The sequence below is a fragment of the Podospora anserina genome, chromosome 3 (genome assembly GCF_000226545.1).
Source record: "Podospora anserina S mat+ genomic DNA chromosome 3, supercontig 2".
Lineage (NCBI taxonomy): Eukaryota > Fungi > Ascomycota > Sordariomycetes > Sordariales > Podosporaceae > Podospora > Podospora anserina.
In genome coordinates, this window is record NW_001914856.1 from 870,979 (window position 1) to 892,594 (window position 21,616).

Here is a 21,616-nt window from a genome sequence, read left to right on the forward strand (position 1 = left end):
TTGAATGCTGAGAAGTAGGAGAAAGTCGTATGAGCGTTTGAGCGGCATTGCAGGTGATTCGGCTATAAAGGGAGCATTGGGGACGTCGCCGTGGATGCACGGGAAGTTTCGGGACACGGGGAGTGGTCGCACGGGCGCCCCTTCCCCAGCGACTCGACCCCTAGGATACCCCCATCCCCAATTTTGCCCCCTTAAATCGGCGATAGTTACTCGTCTGCAATCGGGTCAACAACCTTTCTTTGTCGAACTTCCACGATTCCCTCCGTCAGCTTTCTCAACCCCATACCTACCTCAGTAGATCCTCCCATCGGGGGACCGGCAAGTGGTGTCGGTAAAAGAGCACGTCGTCAGGGTCGTCCGTTTGCTCTCAAGTAATAAAGAATGTCTGATAAAAAAAATGAGCGTTTTGAACAAAGACGCCCAAATTAGTCTTTCGCCGCAAGAATCATGTCCTATCACATTGTATCCGCACCAACGCGGTACTCGTCAGCAAACTGTCTCAATCTCCTTCACTGCTAGTGCCCCCTGCGAATGCGACCTCCTTGCTGCTGTCCACCCGGAGTAGAACGCACACGGCGAGCGCCAAAAGTGCGGTTTGTTCCGGCCTGTCCAGAGAATCGGTCGTCCGCAGCAGAAGCAGGGTCGCCACCTTCCGAAGAAGCGCATGCAGCTTGAATGACACTCGCGGGGTTTCGAGCAGACTTGGAGAGGGGGTTTCTTCTTCCGGGGTGTTCATACCAGTCGACGTCGCTGAGTTGGAGCTTGCGGACGCGCTGTCCACCGCGCTCCTTGGCGGCTCTGTTGTCGATGCGGTTGTGGTGGTGATACGAATTGGTTTTCTCGTTGCCTGCACGGTTGTGAATATTGCTGTATAGTTGAAGGGGGTCCCGGAGGGTGGTAGTACCGTCGTTTTCCTCATTCTCGCGGAGATCGTAGTTGAGGACAAGGTTCTTGATGCGCTGCTGTTCCTCCTTGGCTGCCTGGCGTTGGTTGATCAGAGCCACGGCAAAGTTGGAATCAGAAGGCAGTTCAACAGTCCGTGTCTTTTGGTCAAGTTAGTGATGTGTTACTCGGAGAAAGGTCCGGAGAAAAGCTTACCTGTTGACGGTTTCCTTTCTTCGTGAGCAAAGAGAAGGCCATAGTGCCGCCTGGGTTGGTCGTGGCCGCCTCGGCGGGCTCGCCTCCTGTAGCCTCACGGGCTTTCGGGCGGACGGGGAGGGGAATATCGAACTGAGGTTTGCGCTCGAACTTGCGCGCATCCCCGAAGCTCTCAGCCATCATCTTGGCATACTCCCGCTCAAACTCTTCTTCGTATTCAGGGTCGACTTCCTCCTCTTCTCTGGTGACCACAATCTCCTCCTCTTCTCCATATTCGCTGTTGGCATAGGAGCCGTGATGCTCAGATTCCTCGACCTCGCCTTCATCGGAAGCCGCGTCCTCGTCGTCATCATCGTCTTGCTCTCCGGCCTGAAGATCATTGCCATCCTCATCGTCGCTCGACATAGCACTAGTTCTGTCGTCCTGCTCGGCAATCTTGTCCATGCCTGAGGTTTTGTGATCTTGAATGACGGCCAGCCGGAAGACTTCCGAGGCTTCCTCCAAGTTCGAAGCAAGCTTCCACTGAGGGCGAGTGAGCGAGAAGATGTCATGTACCAAAAACTCAATGTCCATCGGCAGGGGGTCCTTGGTGTAGATGTAGTACTGGAAGAAGGAGAGGAAATAATCCAGCTTCTTGCCAGCTGCACCTTTGTTGAAGAACACACCGCAGGTCTCCAGGATTGTCGCAATCAGGCGGATCCGGAAGAAGTCGTCTGGCATGTCAAAGGATACGAGACGGCCGGGGATGGGCGGTCCTCCATGCCCAAAGGTCATGATCTTGTACATGATCTCAAAGATTACAGGATGGTCGAGCATCCTGTAGTTGTACATCTCTGCCAGGTATTTGACTTCGGCAATTCTGCGCTGGTTGAATTCAAAGTTGTTCTGCTCAAGCCCAAACACAACAGATTCGATGACGGTGTCAATAACGCTGATCACGAACTCGTTGTGATAGCGGTGAATGGCGCTCAGAATGACGACGAGAAGATGGATGTTGCTGTACTTGACCTTTCCGGGCTTGGAAAGAACCTTGTGAAGGATTGTCACAACCTCCTTTTCTTCCCAATGAAGCCTGCGGATCTGCCGGACAACCTTGCTGTAGTTGCGCTTGGTCAGATCCGTGTAGACCAGCTTCCGGACAAAGAGCTCGATGGGGGTTCTCTCCTTCTGCTGGATGGCCGGCCGTTGAGGAGGATCGACATAGTACACGGCGTTCTCGACAAGCATGCGCTCGGCTTGTCCAATATGCTGAACAGATTTCTTGCGCTGGAGAGTCTCCAGGAAGGAGGCCATGCGAGGCGACGTCTCTGGGTTGCGGAGCAGGTATCGGCCGCAGTTCTCCAAGAGGTTGCAGATGATCTCGATGTTCATTCGAGAGAAATCGTCCAGACTGACCTTGAGGCAATGGAAAACGACGTGTTCAGGGACAATCCCAAACTTGGTCAGTTCGGCAAGATAGCGGATATTGCCAAGTCTGACCTGGCCCAAGAACTCCTTCTCTTTGCGGCGTTGGAGGCTGCGGAACTCGGCATCAAGATAGTCCACAAGACCTTTGGGAATGTCTGGCATGTATTGGCCAAGGGTAGCGACAAGCCTAGACCAGCTGGGAAGGAGATCGCCCCGCCCTTTGGGCACATCTGTGAGGGCCTTGATAAGCCTGTTCCGAGAAGCCTTGGAGTTGAGAAAGCAAAAGTCGATGGCGGTTTGGTCAATGGCATCCTTGCTGGTGAGATCCGGAAGCCGAGCAAGAAGAGCATCAACCTGAGCACCAATGGTCTTGTTCGCAATGGCCATGGACTGCTCATCAACTGCAGCCTCCGCCTGCTTCGCCTCAACCTCGGCCGGATCGATCTTCTTACCGACTTGCTCGTCCTCGGCCTTCTTTTTCTTGACCTCTTCGAGAAGCATGCCGGGAACCTTGCCCTTGAGATCAACCAGGTTTTCGTAAAAGCGACGTTCCTCCTCGTCCTCCCAGATACCGGAGCCATCGCCTTGTCCACGGAGGTACTCTCCCGCCTTTACTATGCCGATCGAGCCGTTCGCGTTTGCGTTGGCGTCATCGCTATCCTTCAACTCGGGCATCTCAGCCCCAATGATTTCGGCGATCACATGGGCGTTGGCCACAAGGCGCTCCTGGGCCTTCACCTGCTTCTCAAAGTTCGCCTGACGGTCCTCAAAGACTTCACCCGATTTCACGTAGGCCTCGGCGTTCTTGCGAGACTGGCTGAAAATGGCCTTTTGATCCCGAACAAGATGGCCCTTGACATCCTCAAAATATCGCCTGAGGACGTTTCTAAAGCGCTCTTGGAGCTCGGGAGAAGTGAAGGGAGCATCTTCCTCCGTCGTGCCATCCTGCTCTTCGTTTGTCTCGTCCTCTTTGGTGGTGCCATCTTCCCCGACTGTTTTTCGACTATCAGACTTGACTCCCAAAACATCCCAGCTAAAAGCCTTGACGAAAATCACCAGCAGAGGCAAATTTGCATGTTCACGGTCGTGGCCCAGGAGATCCTTCAGAACTTCTAGAGGGAACGGTTCGGCAGCACCTCCCTTGGCAGCTGCTCGGGACTTGACCTCAGTGGTCTTGCCCGTGGTTCCGTTTGCAGCGTCGTCAGGCCGCTTGATGTCGTCGAGGGTTTTGAGAATGCCTACAAGCCAAAGCTCGGTCACGACGCGCAGGAGGACACGCTGACGGGTCAGACGGTCGCGTTCCTCCTTTTCTTTGGCTTCGGCCGAGAGGGTTTTGAGGAAGCTCTTGTCCGGTGTAGCCATAGCCTTGCCGAGATACCAGCCCAGATACATGGTGAACTCGTCGGGACCGAAGCGCTGATGGAGGGCGCTGACAATTTCGACGCCGGCTTCGATCTCGCCGGGGGATTTGAGTTTGCAAAGGCCTTCGTGGCAGGCGGAGACGATTTCGGAGAGATACTTGGAGAGGCTGACAGTCTTGATCTCCTGGAGAAAGGTGTTCATGGTCGCGGGGCTAATTGCGGTACGGAGACGTTTGATGAAGGCGGTATTCTTCTTCATGGTCGAGTCCAGGGACTTGCCCACGGGAAAGAGATCTGTCACGAGAGTCAGCATCAACAGAGGGGAGCGAGGCTTGTTGTCGAAGCTGCTTACCCTTCTCTCCATTCCAGGCCCTCTGGTTGAGCTCGCGCAGCTCGCCTGAGAGTCGACTGTTAGCTATGACTACTGTAGAGACGATTATAAGACATACGTCTGCGCGCGCGATCCATGATGGGCGAATGTTGTTGTTGTGTACAAGTAAGAGATTTACGTGGGCGCAATCATTCGTTTTCGTCGACTATGGATCGAGATGCTAAGGGTTCAGAAATCGGAAGCGACAATCCCCGTCAGCTAAGGAAGGCATCGGTGACGCTCGGTGGGAAGGGCCTCTAGGGGCAAGATGGGGATTTGCTCCAGGTCTCTGGCTACTACTAGGGTGGGCGCCCAGAGAGGGTGTTTCGTTTTTGCCTTTGCTGAGTGGTGTTGTTTCTGTCTCGAAGTCCAAGGCAAGGAAGCAAGTGTCCGGTGACGGAATACGATATCAATAAAGTCAGTCAGTCAGGCCTGGCTGAATTCCTCAAAAGGCTGTAGTTCCACTCCCCCACCAGGATTGGCGCGGCACACGACTCTTGGCATTGGGGATCCCCGCTATGTAGTTGGCTTTTCAGCAGCCAGACCAACCTAGTTAACGACATATGATCTTCTCTGAGTTGATTGGGATCCTTATACATCGGTGAGATGGCTAATGTCAGTTGTTCCACTCGAGAGTCTGTGACAAGGAGAAGCGGCCTGTCTGTTGCTACCCGTCTTGGTCACGAGTCACTGGGAAAGGGTTAGGGTTTGAGGCCAGCAATCTCGTGTCATGAAATTATCAGATCAAAGTTACGCCAGCCTTAGTCCCTCCAGTATCTGCAGATACGATACCTGATAGGCCACTGCTAGCGATATATATGCAGGAACATTCGTTCTGTCCCTGATAATGTCTTTCTCTGAATAATCCCCAGTCACAGGTTCTGGCCGCCCGTGGCCCCCGAACATCCGAACAATCAACAGGTCGGCCCGCATGCTTGGCACGGGGGTCACGGTCCGCTGTGCTCCCCAGCCAGACGTCATGTCTCGGCACCCACTTGACCCCTGTCACGTTTCTCACAGCTCTGTCCATATCAAAAGCCTCAAATAGAGACAAAACTCCCGAAAAAAGCGAGTCCGATCTGAGCATTGGACGATCCGAGTTTACAGTAGAAAACAGAAACAGGCACGGGAACCGGCCCCTGCTTTAAATGGATCTGGGCCAGAGCTACCACCAGTCTGAAGTTTGCATCTCCGTCCCATTCCCAAGTGGGCCTCCTTATCAGACGCTCTGATTTGTCCAACGGCGGGCTGCTTGTCAAAGCTTGATAAGAACCTCCCACCCCCGTCTTTGAACTTGTACTCGAGTACAGTATATCCGCGGAAAACACGGGTGCCGATCTAGAAAGGGATGCTCCAAAACGATCAATAAACGGCGCTCGCCTTATCTCTGAGCACTTGCGATGAACACCCGCGGCCACTCGGAGAAGCAGGCGTCAAGCAGATGGCGTAGGTGGCATGGTATGTAGCATACCTACCTTAGGTATATATGAAGCAATCGAACCATTCCCTACATGTTGGTCCCTCTAGTTCCCTTTGCCATTCTTCAGCATTGTATGTAGTATTATCGTGTTTGTTAGCGTCAGCTGCCCAACATGGAAGTGACTTCAGCCCTTGCTGCCTCTCAGGCGTTCACCAGGTCCCCTCTCAGCTTCCAACAACAAAAGCCCACTGAAGATGGCATCCCACGAAGCTTCTATGACCTCGAGAAGCCATTGATTACCAACCTCGACGATATCGACTCCCAATCCAGCACATCACAGTCTTCCTCAGAGCAGGACCAAGATCAACAATCCTCATCATCACAGTCATCACCACCGACGGAAGACCAGCCGCCTCTTTCGGACTTTGAGAAAGCCCTTCTTCACCCACAGCCAACTTCGGCACCATATCCATTGCCGCCAGCTCCCACTCCGATCTCAGTGCTGCCTCTTGATCTTAAGACACCAGACAGCTTTGTCCCAAGAGACCCTGCCCTTATCAGGCTGACAGGCGTCCACCCCTTCAACGTCGAGGCCCCTCTCACGCCTTTATACGACCAGGGGTTCCTCACTACCCTCAATCTTCACTATGTTCGCAACCACGGACCGGTTCCTCAGGTTCACGATGCCGACGCTCTATCATGGTCTTTCACCATCGAAGGCCTCTGCTCTTCACCAATCACCCTCACTTTGGCAGATCTCATCTCCTCCCGTTTCGAAGATGAAGTCGTCTCCTACCCAGTAACACTAGTCTGCGCTGGTAACCGCCGCAAAGAACAGAACCAGGTCCGCAAATCCAAAGGCTTCTCGTGGGGCGCCGCCGGCCTTTCAACATCTCTCTGGACCGGTCTACCACTCGGCCACCTCCTTTCCCTTGCCGGCGTCAACACTCGCAAGGGGAAATTTGTGCACTTTGAGGGCGCTGATGCCCTCCCCAACGGCTACTACGGGACGTCGGTGAAGCTGAGCCATGCCATGGACCCAGAAAGAGGCATGATGATCTCCTGGCTGATGAACGGTCTCCCTCTTCACCCCGACCACGGCAAGCCCCTTCGAGTGATCATCCCGGGTATGATTGGCGGGAGAAGCGTGAAATGGCTCAGGAAGATAATTATCAGCGACAAACCCTCGGAGAACTGGTATCACATCTACGACAACCGCGTCCTGCCCACCACAATCAGCCCCGAAGAAAGCGGTAACGGGACAGAAGAGATGGTCCAAATCTGGAAAGACGAGCGGTACGCCATCTACGACCTAAACACCAACTCGGCCGTCGTGTACCCCCAACACGAAGAAACCGTCCAAATCCAAGACGGAGCCACCTACGAGCTCAAAGGCTACGCCTACGCCGGCGGCGGCAAAAGAGTCACCCGCATGGAGATTTCCCTGGATCAAGGCAAGACCTGGCTTTTGGGCAACATCTCCTACCCCGAAGACCTCTACCGCACCGAGACAGAAAGCCGCATCTACGGCGGCCGTCTCGACCTCTCCCAAAACGGGCGTGACGCCTCCTTCTGCTGGTGTTTCTGGTCTCTCGCTCTCCCTGTCGGCACCCTCGCCGGGGCGTCTGACATTGTCGTCCGCGCCATGGACGAGGCAATGATGGTCCAGCCTAGGGACATGTACTGGTCGGTCCTGGGGATGATGAACAACCCCTGGTTCCGCGTCGTCATCCACCACGACACGACCTCCAACACCCTCCGGTTTGAACACCCAACCCAACCCGCCCTCCAACCCGGAGGCTGGATGGAACGGGTGAAAAGGTCAGGCGGCGACCTCACAAACGGCTTTTGGGGCGAGCGTCAAGCGGGCGGCGAAACCCTCACCAACCCTATAACCTCCCCACCAGAGAAGGAAATCTCCCTGACAAACCCCGCCATCTCCCGCGAGGTTTCTCTAGAAGAGCTTCGCTCTCACGACAGCGAAGCCTCCCCTTGGTTTGTTCTGAACGGGGAAGTCTACGATGGCACCGCCTTTCTCGAAGGCCACCCCGGCGGCGCCGCCTCCATAATCAACGCCGCAGCTCAGGATATATCAGATGAATTCCTCGCCATCCGTAAGCCCCCCTTCCCTTCCCTCTCATCCCCCCTCACTAACCCTCTCTAGACAGCGAAAACGCCAAAGCAATGATGCCCCGATACCACATCGGCACCCTTCCCCCCTCCTCCCTCCCCCTCGTCTCCCTCCCGACCCCATCCTCCCCCCCCGCCACCCCCCGCCCCTCGTTCCTCCACCCCAAACAATGGCTCCCCGCCACTTTAATCTCCAAAACAAAAGTATCCCCCAACACTAAAATCTTCACCTTCACCCTCCAACACGCAACCCAAACCCTCGGCCTCCCCGTTGGCCAACACCTCCTCGTCCGCCTTTCCTCCCCAGAAACAATAATAAGAGCCTACACCCCCATCTCCCCCGGCTCCCTCCCCACCGGAACCCTCTCCCTCCTCATAAAAATCTACCCCCCCTCCCCCGATTCCCCCTCTAGCGGAGGGAAAATGACGCTCGCCCTCGACGCCCTCCCCCTCCGCTCCCCGGTGGAATTCAAAGGCCCGGTCGGCAAGTTTCTCTACTTATCCCCCGGGCTATGTTCCGTAAACTCCAAGCAGCGAAACGTCACCAAGCTGGTCATGATCTGCGCCGGGAGCGGCATCACCCCCATCTTCCAGGTCCTCCGCGCAATCCTCTCCTCCCCCCCCTCCCTCGACCCAACAAAATGTCTTGTCCTCGACGGCAACAGGGTAGAAGAAGATATCTTGTGCAGAGACGAACTCGACGCCATGGCAAGGGGCAATAAGGAGAGGATGGAATTGGTATACAGCCTCAGCCGCCCCCAGGCCTCCTGGCAAGGCAGAAAAGGGAGGATGGACCGCCCGTTCTTCGAATCCGCCGTCGGAAAGCCAGATCCAGAAGGGAAAACGCTGGTGTTGGTTTGCGGGCCTGAGGGGTTGGAAAGGGCGATAAGAGAAACATTCACCGGAAGGGGCGGGTTGGGCTGGGACGAGGGGGATGTCGTCTTCTTTTGAGAAACACACATCTATGTATCTTGTGAAATTAGCACGAGTTTCAGTGTACAAAAGCTTGACTTAATCAACATACCTTATTTTCACCCCTCTTCCCCCTTCTTTCAACAGATGGACTAGCAATTAAAACAAGATCCTGCCAGCCTCACATACGGTCCAAAAATGACACAAATAATTGATTTTCACATTACTCCAATGCGCCAAATGTGCAAAGACAGAAAACATAAACAGTATGAGCAGACCACAACCGAGGGTAACAATAAAGCCTCTTGATATAACCTTCTTTTGGTTTCCCCTTCCTCCCAATTTTCCCCGGCCAGACCTCTGACGAATTCCAACAACAACCACAAAAACCACCGCCGCTTAACGACTGCTGGTCTTGCCGATTGTGCGCTTGCCAGAAAACTAAAACACGCATTAGCATACCAATTCGACAGCGATAAGACAGAGAAAGAAAAAAACTCACCAGATGCTTGGGCATGGTAGCACCAATATGCCTATCAGCCTCACCCTGTCTCGCCATGCGGTTCATCTTGCGCTGAGCAAGCTTGGCCTGCCTCTCCACCTTTGTCCGCACAAGCTCGTCTGTGACACCATCCTCGCGACGGTTCGTCGCCATGACGGATCTGTCACGGGGTCTGCTCTGGCTGCGGAGTCTGTCTCTCGCCGAAGGAGCATTGTCAACATCCATGGCATCTGGGTCAACAGTGCCGGTTCTGGAGCGGGCACCAACTGATCTGCCACGGGTCTCACGAACGGCCGCGCGACCACGGAGGTCAATCTCCTGGGTATCAACACCCAATTGGTCAAGGTGGTCCTCGAGCTGAGAGAACGACTTCTTGAGCGACTTGCGAGGGATCATGGCGCGGTTCTTGAGAGACTTGCGCATCTTGGCCTCGTTGCGGATGAGCTTGTGCTTCTCACGGATCAACTCGGCCTTCTGGAGAACCTCCTCCTCAGACTCATCGCCAACATCCGAGTCGGACTTGTAGAAGCCCTCCTTCTCGAGACGCTCCTCCTCCTCCTCGAGCGCGGCAAGCTTGGCGTCGATATCTGGGTCGACATAGTCGTAGACGTTTTTGCCATCGTAAATCTCGGGGATCTTGTCGTACTTCCATTCTGGGTTGGCGAGGAGATAATCCCTCTTGAGATCGACGTTGAACACACCGGCACCACCATTCTCGAACTCCTCGTCACGAGCCAACCTTCTTCTTTCGGGGTCGTTCTTGTCGTACTTCTTCATGTTCTTGATAGCTTCTGGGACAAAAGTCTCGCGAGTAACACCACCCATAGGCTGGGCAACATGAATACGGGCCATAACCTCGGTGAGGCGAGAGCCCATGTTGCCGCTGCTGCCAGTGCCAGCCTTCAACTTTTGAGAGACACGCTCAGCGAGCAGACGCTCGCAAACGTGGTTCTTGACGTCCTGAACACCCTCCTGGGTGGCGCACGAAGCACGGAGAAGCTCGACATCGCCAGACTTGACGAGGTCGTTGAGCTCGGCCTGCATCTCTGGCTCCAACTCCTCAAATTTCTTCACATCCATCTTGTTCAAGACGACAAAGACCATCTTGTTGGCGAAAAGGGGCTTGATCGACTTGAAGAGGTTGATTTGCGCCTTCAGTGAGTAACCGCACTGCTCGCTGATGTCGATGAAGAAGCAAATGGCGGCTCTGAGATGGGCAAGGGCGGTAACGGACTGCATTTCGATGGTGTTCATTTCCTCGAGGGGGTGGTCGAGAATACCGGGGGTGTCGATTACTTGATAGCGGAGGTACTTGTAGTCAAGATGACCGACGAACAAGCTCTTGGTTGTGAAAGCATAGGGCTCAACGGGGGTATCGGCCCTGGTGACGGAGCTGACGAACGAACTCTTGCCGACGTTGGGGAAACCGGCAACGAGGAGAGTACGGGTGGTGGGGTTGATGTCGGGCAATCTGGCCAAATGCTGTCTGACCTGGTCGAGATAGGCGAGAGGGTCTTTTAGCCTCTTGATGAGAGTGGCCATACGACCGAGAGCGGCCCTCTTGAGCTGCTTGCACTGGTACAAACTCTGAGAGTACTTGAGGAGACGGACGTAGTCGCGAGAGATGGTCTCGATCAAGTGCTTGGCTGTCGAGACCTGGCCGAGGGCCACCTTGAAATGGTCGGCATCTGTTGAACCAAATCGTCAGCACCATTCCGAGCTTCACCTCCTCCAAATCCAGCAAAACGCACCATAGAGAATATTCATCAAGTCGCGGTGGAAGGGATGCTGATCCGTGAGGATGGGAAAGCTGGAAACAATGGCGCCGAACTTTTCGCTGCATGTTTCCTGTGTGAACCTGGGGTTGAAGGTTAGCGTTCCGTTCGAGATTGTCGTCGACTTCGAAGTGGTATGCGACGATGGAGAGGCATTGCGAGGTGTACTGACTTGACCTTGCGGGTATAGAAGGCGCGAATTCTGCTGACTGTAGGCGCATGGTGTTAGCAAACTGTTGATCCCATTGTCCTCATCGTTGTCCAGGTTCTACGTACTCTTGAAGCCAGCACGGACTTGATTGCGATTTTCGAGTCAGCAACAGTGTTCCTACAAGCAGTCCTATTCGATGTACGCACTCTGAGTGGGCAATCTCCTCTGTGTCCGCCTGTGGTACTGTTAGCATCACCCATCCCAGTCCTGAGGGTCGAAAATATCTTCAACTTACGAGAGGATGATATCAATAAACTCCTGCGCCCTGCATCCAGCAAAAAGAATCAGTCAGTTTTGTCCCAGCGTCGTCCTTGTTGAAATCGAATATCCTTACGTAGGCACGGGCGCAATATCCTTCCACGTCATGTCGGGCAACTGTTTTGTCTGTCGTTGTCCGGGGAAGTGATAAGGTGGTGGGTGAGGTTTGGGGGGGGGGGGGGGGTGTGGGCGTGGGTGAAGAAGGCGAAAAAGAGTATCGCAGCGTCCTAGCGGGGCGGTGTCGATTTGGCCGACCGCAGAACTCGCCTCGAAATATTTTTTCCAGCCCGCAGAAGATTTTTGATAAGATAAGAAAGCGGTGTGTGTGGGAATTCCAGGCGAGTGGGGCTGGTGCCAAGATGTCAGTGGGGTTCAAGCTGGTCAGCAAGGTACCGGGGCCACATTGAACACAACGACTGGACCCTTGAACGGGTTGCTCCTTGCCATCTCAAAAATATTGAAAGGATTGTTTCCTAAGGTATTGTCGACGACAGAAAGCTAAGGTATAGCTCCTGAGCTCCCAACTAGCTATAACTGAGCCCTGATATTTCCAAACATCATACAGTAGAATAATTGGCACCATACCAATGCGCACTTATACCCCCTTCCAGCCCCGCCTGTCGGCACGAAAAGCAGCCAATTACCCCACCATGCATCTTGCTATCAAAAAATCCAATCTTTTTCATGGCGGGGCAACCCATATGCGCCTCGACGACGGTTAAGCCATAACTTCGATAACCACTCCCAAAATACCATCTTGCTTCCACTTCAACCCCCTTTGATACCCCAATCCCACCACCGCCCACCATGTCCGAGCTCCCCCAATACAAGAAAGACTTCCTCAAATCCGCCATCGACGGCAACATCCTCAAATTCGGCTCCTTCCTCCTCAAATCAGGTCGCACCTCCCCTTACTTCTTCAACGCCGGCGACTTCTACCGCGCCGACCTCCTGAACTCCATCTCCACCGCCTACGCCCTCACAATCGACTCCCTCCCCATCCAGTACGACATCATCTTCGGCCCCGCCTACAAGGGCATCCCCCTCGCCACCGCCGCCACCATCAAGCTCGGCCAGATCAACCCCGACAAGTACGCCTCGGTCGAGTACTCGTTCGACCGCAAGGAGGCCAAGGACCACGGCGAGGGCGGCAACATCGTCGGCGCCCCCTTGAAGGGAAAGAGAGTCCTCATCGTGGACGATGTCATCACCGCTGGCACCGCCAAGAGGGAGGCCATCGCCAAGATTGAGAAGGAGGGCGGCATCGTAGCTGGCATCGTTGTTGCGTTGGACAGGATGGAGAAGCTTCCGGCCAAGGATGGGGATGATTCCAAGCCTGGGCCGTCTGCGCTGGGCGAGTTGAAGAAGGAGTACAACCTGCCGATTTATGCTATTTTGACATTGGATGATATTATTGAGGGGATCAAGGGCTTGGTTGGAGAGGAGGATATCAAGCGGACTGAGGAGTATAGGGAGAAGTACAAGGCTACTGACTAAAGTGCCTGTGAAAAAAGGAAATGAAAAAATATGGCAGAGATAGGCTTCTAGATCAAGATGAGGGGATGCCGGTCATCTCTAATGGGACTTCTGAGGACTACGTCGAAGCTGTCTGATCCTGGAATCGAGTCACTATGCCCGTGCAACAGCAAGGTAATCCTCACACGAAAGTCACCATGTTTTCGACATCAGCGGTTACATATCCCCTGTCTAATTCAAAAAGGAGGTCCAAGTTGGTTCGGATCTCCCTATTCTGCTGCTCGGAATCCATATCCAGTCGCTGCCTCGTATAGCAGTCTGTTGCCATCGGAAGATATCAGAAACACTACTCTGGTTTCCCAGAAAGATCAAACACCTGCAAAACAACTTCGTTAGTCCTCCACAACACCTCTCTCATGAATTCACAACAGCAAAGCACTCACCATATCATTCCACCCCCCACCCCCAAACTGCGCCTTGCTTGGCCCCAGGTTCTTGTACCCAAACCTCTCATAATATCCCACCAGATAATCCTGGCAAATCAATCCCACCCCCTCCCCCAGCCCCATACCCTTCACCTGCTGCAAATACGCCTTCATGATCATCTTGCCTATCCCGCATCCCTGAAGTCCAGGCAAAACAGCAAGTGAATGCAGCGCCACCAGCCCCCCCGTCTCCTGATGGCCCACCTCGGCAGACTTCCCTTGTCGTGTCCGCCAGTCTTTGGGGTAGTCCATATCAGCGTCACTGACGACTTTGCCAGTCCCACGAGTGGAGACGATATGCGCCAGTAGCACCGACACGGCGCCATCAGCCCGGTCGGTTTCCACCGGGCGGGCGGTGGAAAGGGTGGGGAGCTTGCAGGAGGAGGGAAGCTGGGAGGGGATGACGGTGCAGAAGACGCCGAGGGAGAGTTCGGGGCAGGTGGTGAGGCGGTATTCGAACTGGGAAGGGTGTTAGCAAAGCCTCATTGATATGTTGAGAAAAGAACCATGGGTTTTACCTTCTCAGGGGACGCCCTATGGTCAGGGTTGGGGAAGGCGGCGTTCTCCAATTGCACGCATGACGGTGCGTCAGAGACGGTCAGGGGTCTGATGTTTGGGAAAAAGGGGAACGGAAGCGCCTTCTGAAGCCTCGACTCGGGAGAGTCTTTCTCTGCTCGTCGCTTCTGACTGAGTGTCTTTTGCAGTTGGGCAAAGTCCCCGTCGGCATCGGAGGACTCGTCAATGGCTTGGTCTCCATCGACGGGGCTTGGGCTGGCTGTGGTTGGAGGGTTGACGTCCTCCCTCGCCGGCTGTTGTTCAATTTGGGAGACCATGTTTGAAAACGGGATGCTGTGCTGTGTCGTGTGCCGCTGTGCTAGCTACACAGTGAAGTCTGCGGTGAAATATGAATAAGAAAATCCAATATTACACCACGTGGTCAAGTCAAGGCCAGTGACACCCGAAATGACTTGTGATGATGATAAACACAATGGAGAGATGATCGGCTAGGTATTCAAAAGATATCGAACTTGATGCCTCGAGGTTGTAAGGTGGAAACGGTCAAGAACCGAGCGAAGCAACGTTGTATCACCGGTACTCTTTACCACCAGGCTGGGAAGAAGGTACGAAGGCCAAGCGTCAACGGAGCAGCATGGGTACCCAAACTCACTTCCACAAACCAGTCATGAGATCCCCAAATGTCTAAGCTGCAGATCCACCCTGCGAGGGGGAACTTGCAAAAGGGAACGACAGAAGACGCCTTTGCCCCTCGGTCAGTGGAATTTTGCTGTCATTCGCCTGTCAAACAGGACCCCTGGTGGACCCTGACGTTTGCAGGTGTCAATATCCAACGTTGGCGGCGCCGATCAGAACGACAACGGTGTTGACGGCGTGGTCAAGGGGATGCCGGCAGGCACTCCGTGACTTACCCCGCCCCCTCCATCTCCGTGAAATATCCACAACGCCAAACAGGGGTCGGGCTGACGTCACCGATAAGCTTCTGAGATGGTGAGATCCTGAGACGGCCTTTTAAGGCGATCTCTTCCCCAGCTGGCCCAAGAGGGAGATCGAGAAGATGTAGTCGTCTGTGCGAAAAACAATTCTCACTGAGAATCTGACAAAAAAGAGAAAGGGTGTAGCAGTCATGCAGAGCGCTGCATGCAAGAGATAAAAAAGAGTCAGTCGTCCCGTCTCTAGGTGTCCCAACATGTTGTGATCTATCAAGCGAGCCAATACCGGACGGAGCGCCTTGCATCCACCTCTGCTGCAATCGATGCATACATGGGGGGTCAACTGATCCCCTGATGCATATACTTGATGCCCTTGTCGCCCGGTTGAAGAGCCCCCAGCTTGCGAGGGTGAAAAGTTCATCCCAACGCTGAAGCCTGCAAGTTGTTGCTGATGGTCAGTCATGAACAGCATCCATGATGCCTAGACGAGGCAGCAGCGCGTGTCTTACGGACGGCCTTTCGCTCGGCATTGGATTCCAATGTACACCGCTACACTGACTGTTCAGTGCCTGAGAAAACCTGGCCATGTGTCCACCCGGGGAAGCTTGCCTGCTGCATAGAAGAACCTCGATGGGCTTCCAATAACTTCCATCTCTCAGCTCAGCAGCAGAGGTAGGATGCTAAGGCAGGTCGACAAAGCTACTGCGGCTTCAGGGGCATGAAGCACTGCTTGCGAAGCTTAAATGCATCTTAGTGTGTTAGAAGTGTACAGCCGCATAGGTATGGCCATCTGTGTCGGTTGGTGGTTGGTGGTTGTAAAAACTGGAAATGGCGTAAAAAAGGTTGAAGGGAACTCTGGAAGTCTCAGGTCGTCTTCCGTGTCTCTACCCCACGCTCCCCAGGCTAGCAAAAGGTCTGGACCCTCCAATCAGGTATTTTAGGGAGCCTATGCCCCCCTGGTTCTAGCTACTCGTCCAAGGCTTTAGCGGTGCCTTTCTCGGAAAGGAAACTGGAGCCCCTCCGTCACCGACTTAGCTTGAGACCTTACCTCGGGCTGCCCCTCGTGCCACAGCATACAACGGAGCTTGACTGTTGACAAACACAACACCCACCGCCTCGACTGACTTTTCCTCTCTTCGAAACTTGAAATTTTTTACTTTTAGATTCTCTTCCGGTGGCATTGATCCCAACGCTTGCAACCACTCGTACTTGTTCCGTCTAGTTCCACTACCATCGACGCTCTCTCCGCTTGCGCCAGACTCGACAACATGTAAGTCGATTCTTTTTACCTTTTATCACGTTAAACGTTCCTGGTGACAGGTTACTCACGAACACCAGGCGCATCACGCTCACAATCACAAACGCCGAAACCCAGGCGGACGACCAGGACCTCTTGTCTCTGGACGTCTACCCGGAGATGACCATCGAGACCCTCCGAAGCTCGATCCAAGTCGAAACCGGCCACCCCTCCACCTCCCAACACCTGTACCATAATGGCAAGCTCATCAACGACAATTCCAAGACACTGGCCGAATTGAACGTCGACGATGGCGACATGATGGCCCTCCACGTTCGCGACATTCGTGGTAGCACCGGAATCCCAACAGGACAGGGGGAAGCAGGACCGTCTCGTCAGCAAGCGCAGGCGCCTTCAGGAGCACAGGACCCCGAGACCGTCCGTCTTCAGATTCTGGGCAACCCAGCTCTTCGGCGAGAGGTGGAGAACTCATCACCACAGTGGGCTGGTGCGCTGGACGATCCGGTCAGGTTCGCCCAAATCTTCAACAGCCAGTATGATGTTGAGAGGCGGGAGCGGGCTGAGCGCCACCGGATGATTGCGAGACTGAATGAGGATCCGTTTGATGTGGAAGCTCAAAGGAAGATCGAAGAGATGATCCGGCAAGAGCGTGTCATGGAGAACCTTCAAAATGCCATTGAGCATAACCCCGAGGGTAGGTTCCTTTGACTATCTGTACCAGCGGTTCTTACAAGAGCACCTCTCTAACAAAATGTCAGTTTTTGGTTATGTGCATATGCTGTACCTCGACGTCGAGGTCAACGGGCACAAGGTCAAGGCTCTTGTTGACTCTGGCGCTCAGGCCACTATCATGAGCCCGAGTTGTGCTGAAGCCTGCGGTATCATGAGGCTGGTTGACAGGCGCTTTGCTGGTATCGCTAAGGGTGTCGGGACAGCCAACATTCTCGGCCGTGTCCACTCGGCCCAAATAAAGATTGGCCCTCTCTTTCTTCCCTGCAGCTTCACAGTCATGGAGGGTAAGACGGTGGAGCTCCTGCTCGGCTTGGACATGTTGAAGCGTTATCAGGCTTGCATCGACCTGGCCAAGAACGCGCTGGTCATCCAGGGGGAGGTTGTGCCTTTCTTGGGAGAGGCTGACATCCCCAGGGATGTTGAGGAGCAAGTACAAAAAGAGCCAACTGCTCCCGGTCCCGCCGGTACTACGATCGGCCAACGGACCGGAGCTGTCACTGCCCCAGGTGCTCCGGCTCCTGGTTCACCAGTCCCTCAGGCTGAGGCACCACCTGCTGCTCCCGCCGCAGCGCCCGTTCAACCCTCGCGGCCTCAGCCACAGCAGCAACAGCCACCACCACCACAACAACAACAGCAGCAGCAGCAAACTTCGCGATTCCCCCGGGAGCATATCGAGCAGCTCAAGGCTCTGGGGGCCTCGGAGCAGCAGGCTATTCAGGCCTTGGAAGCTACTGGTGGTAATGTTGAGTATGCTGCCAGCTTGATTTTCGAGGCTTAAGAGGGATTATGGGATCTGGTACCATGCCGAACTCCTGGATCGTTGGCGCAAAGCTTTCGTAGGTAGCATAGCGTGTTTTTTTGAACTTGCGCTCGGTTTGTGATAGATATTTCGGACCTACCTGGGGTTTTTTTTTTTTTTTTTGCTGGAATTATACACACAAAAACAAGACGGGAAAAGAGAGAAAAGTCCTCTTTAGAATTGGGAGTCAGTGAAGTAGCGTTTGGGCAGGAATTGATGAGCTTCTGTGTGCCAACCTATCTATCTACCGAACTTCACGTCGAGCCTCACAAGGTCAAACAACGCTCATTCATATCTAAACCCCGTTTGTTTTCTCTTACTGGATCCCATGACTTGACGTATCTTGCCGTACCTAATTGCCCTTGCTTTTATCTACCACTACCATCACCCCCATGCATACCCTACCTACAACAAAAAGAATCTACCTCAACTTGTAAACACAAGGCTTCAAAATCGCCATCTCCCTCCTCTTCCTCTCCTCCTCCTCCCTCTGCTCCCTCCCCGTCCCCACAAACTTCTTCCTATTCTCCACCACCTCCGCCCTCGTCTCCTTCTCCTTCTTCCTATCCTTGAACCCACCCAACGCCCCAAACCCCCTATCCTTCCCCAACCGACTCGCATTCGGCCCCAGCTTCTTCTCCACCTCCCTCTGCTCCTTGAACCGCGCCTCCCGTTCCAGCGCCTTGGGGTCAGAGCACTTCCCCACCAGCGCAGGCGCAGCCTTGACAAAGCTCATCCTAACAAACATCTTATTGCTCATATCAACCGCATGTTCCCCCATATCCCTATTCAGCAAAAACCCCCTCCCCTGCAGCGCAGCTACAAAAGCCGAAATATCCGTGCTGCTCGATTTCTGAACGGGGGGCACATCCCCATCGACATGCTCCGCCAACTCGGCCAAATCAGCTGCCTCCTCTTCAGCAAGCTGCTTAGCATTCGGCTTGTTGTTCTTCCTCCTGTTGCCCACGGAGTGTGACACAACCTTTGCCGGCTGCGTTGTTCCTGACCCGCCAGGGCTGGAAAACCTGGATTTAATCTCCGCCACCCAGAGCTCCCCCTTCCAACGAAGAATCCGATACGCCTCCTCGATGAAATCAGTCCAGTTCGTCCCCATCAGCGCGAGGCAAAAAACCACCACGTCCACCGTCCCGGGCTCAAGCGGGAGGTTGGCAATGTCGGCTTTGGTGACCAGGGGGTTACCCCCGGTTTGGAGGTCAAAGCTGTGGATCTGGAGCTTCGACTTTTTGAGGAGCGGTTGGAGGGTGGCGGCTAGCTTCGCGTCGCCGCAACCTAGGTCGGCGATGGTGCAGATTTTGGTGGAAAAGTCCCTCGGGAGGGGGATGGCGGTTGGGAGGGCGGGGTGGGATTTGGGTGGTTGGCGGAGGGGGGCGCGGGTTTTGATGTCGGAGATGTAAATGTCGACTGGGTTTTCGGGCCAGACTTCGACTTGGCGGCGGAAGCCTTCGTGGTATTCGGAAAACATTTCGGGGGAGGTGGAAAAGAGGGAAAAGGATTCTTTGGAGGGGCGGGTGTAGAGGGTTTCGTTTAGGTGGCGGAAGCGAGCCGAGATGAGCTTTTCGCGCATGGAGGCTTGGAGGGGGGTGAGTTTGGGGCCTGGGGCGGGGGTTGGGGCAGCTGGTTTTGGTGGTGGTGCTGTGGCTCTGGTTTGGGCATCGTTGTCGACCTTGGGGGGTTGTTGCTTCTTGTCTTTCTTGTTCTTCTTGCCGGTGGCGGTGTCTTGGGCGGCGGCGGGTGTGGGCTTCGGGGTCTTGTCTTCCTCGTCGTCGAAGCCATTGAAGTCATCCTCGGCGTTCTCCGATGGGGCTACAGACTTCTTCCTTTGCTTCTGCTTCTTGGCCTTCTTGGGGGTGTTGTCCTCGCTCTTCTCTTCAGCTTGGGCGGTATGCTTGGGGGCGGGCTGATGGTCTGTCTTCTGGCGCTTTGCCTCCTGCTTGCTCCGCGGCTTGGTCCCTGGCTTGGGAGCCTCCTTGTGCTCGATGACTTGGTCCCAGAGATCAGCAAAGTTGTCGGCCGTCACATTCTGCTGGTTTGGTCTTTTGCGCTTCCTTGCAGGTTTCAAGGCCGGGGCAGGAGCGGCGTTCACCGGAACGGCACCGTTCTCGGTCTCGATCTTGAGCTTCTCGGCCGAGATACTCAGGCCTTTGACGGGAAACATGATGGCAGTCGAAAGAACTGGCGGTTGGACTGGATTGGTGGCTGGCCGCAGTTGCGCTGGCAGTCTGTTGTCTGTCGCCTGTTGCTGTCGTCCAAAAGACGAAGAAAAATTTAGTGGGGCCAGGATCGGCAAGCCGTCAGCCCCCACATTGGGGTTAAAGCTTGAGTGGACCGTGCGGTGGAGATCAACGGCCCAAGCTCCCGTGAGGTGTCCTGTGAAGTTTCACAACCATCTTCTTCTTCGAACATGCCTCGGTTTCCCACCCCAAATTAACAATCATATGCTGTGTCCCTCCCGCCTCTGTGCTTCTTCAGCCTTGCGGCCGAAACTGACAGCTGATCCCTGGACTCTTTGTCCGGTTTGGGACATGCAACGACAACAACGGAGGTGTCATCCGGTTTGGCCGATGTTGAAGAGAATCCCCTCACAGAATCCCAGGCCCGTTTTTTTGAAGCTTGGGGCATCAGTTGATCGTGGAGCTTAGTTATTCCATGTCCTGATCCGATCCAGCATATGTCAGTTCTCGATCGTCATACATCTTGACCATTCTCGTCGAGAACCTCGCATTCTCGGCCGTCAATGCATTCTGCCGTGCATCTATCTCCCCGGCATCTCTCCGTGCTTACTTTTTCTACTGTACCTCGAGTTCGAAGCTACCTATGCAGGACCCCGGGCTCGCCGCACACACACACACACACACAACGCAACTTCACATGTCTTTTGTCTTGGTTATCCAAAGCAATCTCGCAGATCCAGTGTTTGACACAGATTGAAGCCAGAATAAGACCGGAAGTATTCAGACGGCCCGCGGGATACACAGCATTTTTCTATACAAAGAAAGCCAGTCTGGGTTTGCAGTGCGACTTGTTCATGGGGAGTATCGGCCCTTTACAGCTTCTGATGGCCACAAAATTTGGTGCCATGATACCAAAGAGCACTTGGCAACCGTTTCGGCTTCTCGCTCACCGTTACCACGCCAAGATTTACTAGTGATGGACGGCCGTTGAGCGGGCGCCCGGAGGTGTTCGATGTTGCAGTTTACTTTTTTGAATATCCATAGAGCGGCAGTCGGAGCTGAAAAGCCCTATCATGTGAAGAGATGCATGATAATTTAGGCATGGAAGCCGCAGAGAATATTCCATAGATTAACGAGGCGGGATGTTTGGTTGGGACAGAGAGGAACTTGTGCTCTTGATGGAGGGGAGCAAGAGTGGGGGATTATCGGGATATGCTTGGTCCATCCCATCACCCTATCCACCTCCACTCAGGAGTTCACACACTCTTCTTCATACACTCACCAGTTTCGTTTCTGCATCTTGTTATCACCTACACTAGTTTGCGTCACACGGCACCACCTCGACCCTGACCTTGAACGGTGGGACGGCTTGACGCCACAGAGCTGCAGACCAACTCGAAAGCGTCCATCTTCATGTCATAAAACTGCAGCGGTGTTCCTGGTCCGCTCGTGTCACGCTGTCACTTCCCCACCGAGTTTAGTTAGAGGTCCATAGTACGGTACTAGGTGAACTGACTGACAGGTAGCGCGGGCCACACAACGGCAGCAGCGGCAACGCCGGCATCAGACTCGTCCCGAGGGATATACCATTATACCTGACGTGTGGAAGGAGGGGAGGGTTACTTTTTTAGAACGCCCGTGGTGACGATGGACGGGACGGCTTGTTCCCGTCCCCCAGAGCTGGACTGACAGAGAAGTGTACCTGGCCCTTTTTGAAATTGAGACCTGGAGGGGGCGGGGATTGTAGATAGAACACCCCTGTATTCATTGTTTTTTATTCAA

General features: G+C 54.3%; 7 protein-coding genes across 7 annotated transcripts; 3 read left to right on the top strand and 4 right to left on the bottom strand.

Annotated features, from left to right (window-relative positions):
- Positions 1–515: 515 nt before the first annotated feature.
- Positions 516–4,334, bottom strand: PODANS_3_4250 (uncharacterized protein; the record flags this gene model as incomplete). Its single annotated transcript, XM_001909175.1, has 3 exons — positions 516–1,043; positions 1,099–4,274; positions 4,316–4,334. 3 exons carry the CDS (start codon positions 4,332–4,334, stop codon positions 516–518), a joined length of 3,723 nt encoding a protein of 1,240 aa, XP_001909210.1.
- Positions 4,335–5,828: 1,494 nt separating this feature from the next.
- Positions 5,829–8,737, top strand: PODANS_3_4260 (uncharacterized protein; the record flags this gene model as incomplete). Its single annotated transcript, XM_001909176.1, has 2 exons — positions 5,829–7,770; positions 7,821–8,737. The coding sequence occupies 2 exons, from the start codon at positions 5,829–5,831 to the stop codon at positions 8,735–8,737; spliced, it is 2,859 nt and encodes a 952-aa protein (XP_001909211.1).
- A 360-nt stretch (positions 8,738–9,097) lies between these two features.
- PODANS_3_4270 (uncharacterized protein) lies at positions 9,098–11,552 on the bottom strand (the record flags this gene model as incomplete). The annotated part of the gene is made up of 8 exons (XM_001909177.1): positions 9,098–9,139; positions 9,201–10,888; positions 10,952–11,058; positions 11,148–11,184; positions 11,252–11,269; positions 11,333–11,361; positions 11,422–11,451; positions 11,521–11,552. The coding sequence occupies 8 exons, from the start codon at positions 11,550–11,552 to the stop codon at positions 9,098–9,100; spliced, it is 1,983 nt and encodes a 660-aa protein (XP_001909212.1).
- A 699-nt stretch (positions 11,553–12,251) lies between these two features.
- Positions 12,252–12,941, top strand: PODANS_3_4280 (uncharacterized protein; the record flags this gene model as incomplete). Its single annotated transcript, XM_001909178.1, has 1 exon — positions 12,252–12,941. One exon carries the CDS (start codon positions 12,252–12,254, stop codon positions 12,939–12,941), a length of 690 nt encoding a protein of 229 aa, XP_001909213.1.
- Positions 12,942–13,266: 325 nt separating this feature from the next.
- On the bottom strand, positions 13,267–14,238 carry PODANS_3_4290 (uncharacterized protein; the record flags this gene model as incomplete). The annotated part of the gene is made up of 3 exons (XM_001909179.1): positions 13,267–13,296; positions 13,364–13,864; positions 13,924–14,238. The coding sequence occupies 3 exons, from the start codon at positions 14,236–14,238 to the stop codon at positions 13,267–13,269; spliced, it is 846 nt and encodes a 281-aa protein (XP_001909214.1).
- Positions 14,239–16,121: 1,883 nt separating this feature from the next.
- Positions 16,122–17,621, top strand: PODANS_3_4300 (uncharacterized protein; the record flags this gene model as incomplete). Its single annotated transcript, XM_001909180.1, has 3 exons — positions 16,122–16,123; positions 16,192–16,805; positions 16,870–17,621. Coding segments are annotated over 3 exons (1,368 nt in total).
- Positions 17,622–18,063: 442 nt separating this feature from the next.
- On the bottom strand, positions 18,064–19,818 carry PODANS_3_4310 (uncharacterized protein; the record flags this gene model as incomplete). The annotated part of the gene is made up of 1 exon (XM_001909181.1): positions 18,064–19,818. The coding sequence occupies one exon, from the start codon at positions 19,816–19,818 to the stop codon at positions 18,064–18,066; it is 1,755 nt and encodes a 584-aa protein (XP_001909216.1).
- Between the last annotated feature and the right edge of the window lie 1,798 nt (positions 19,819–21,616).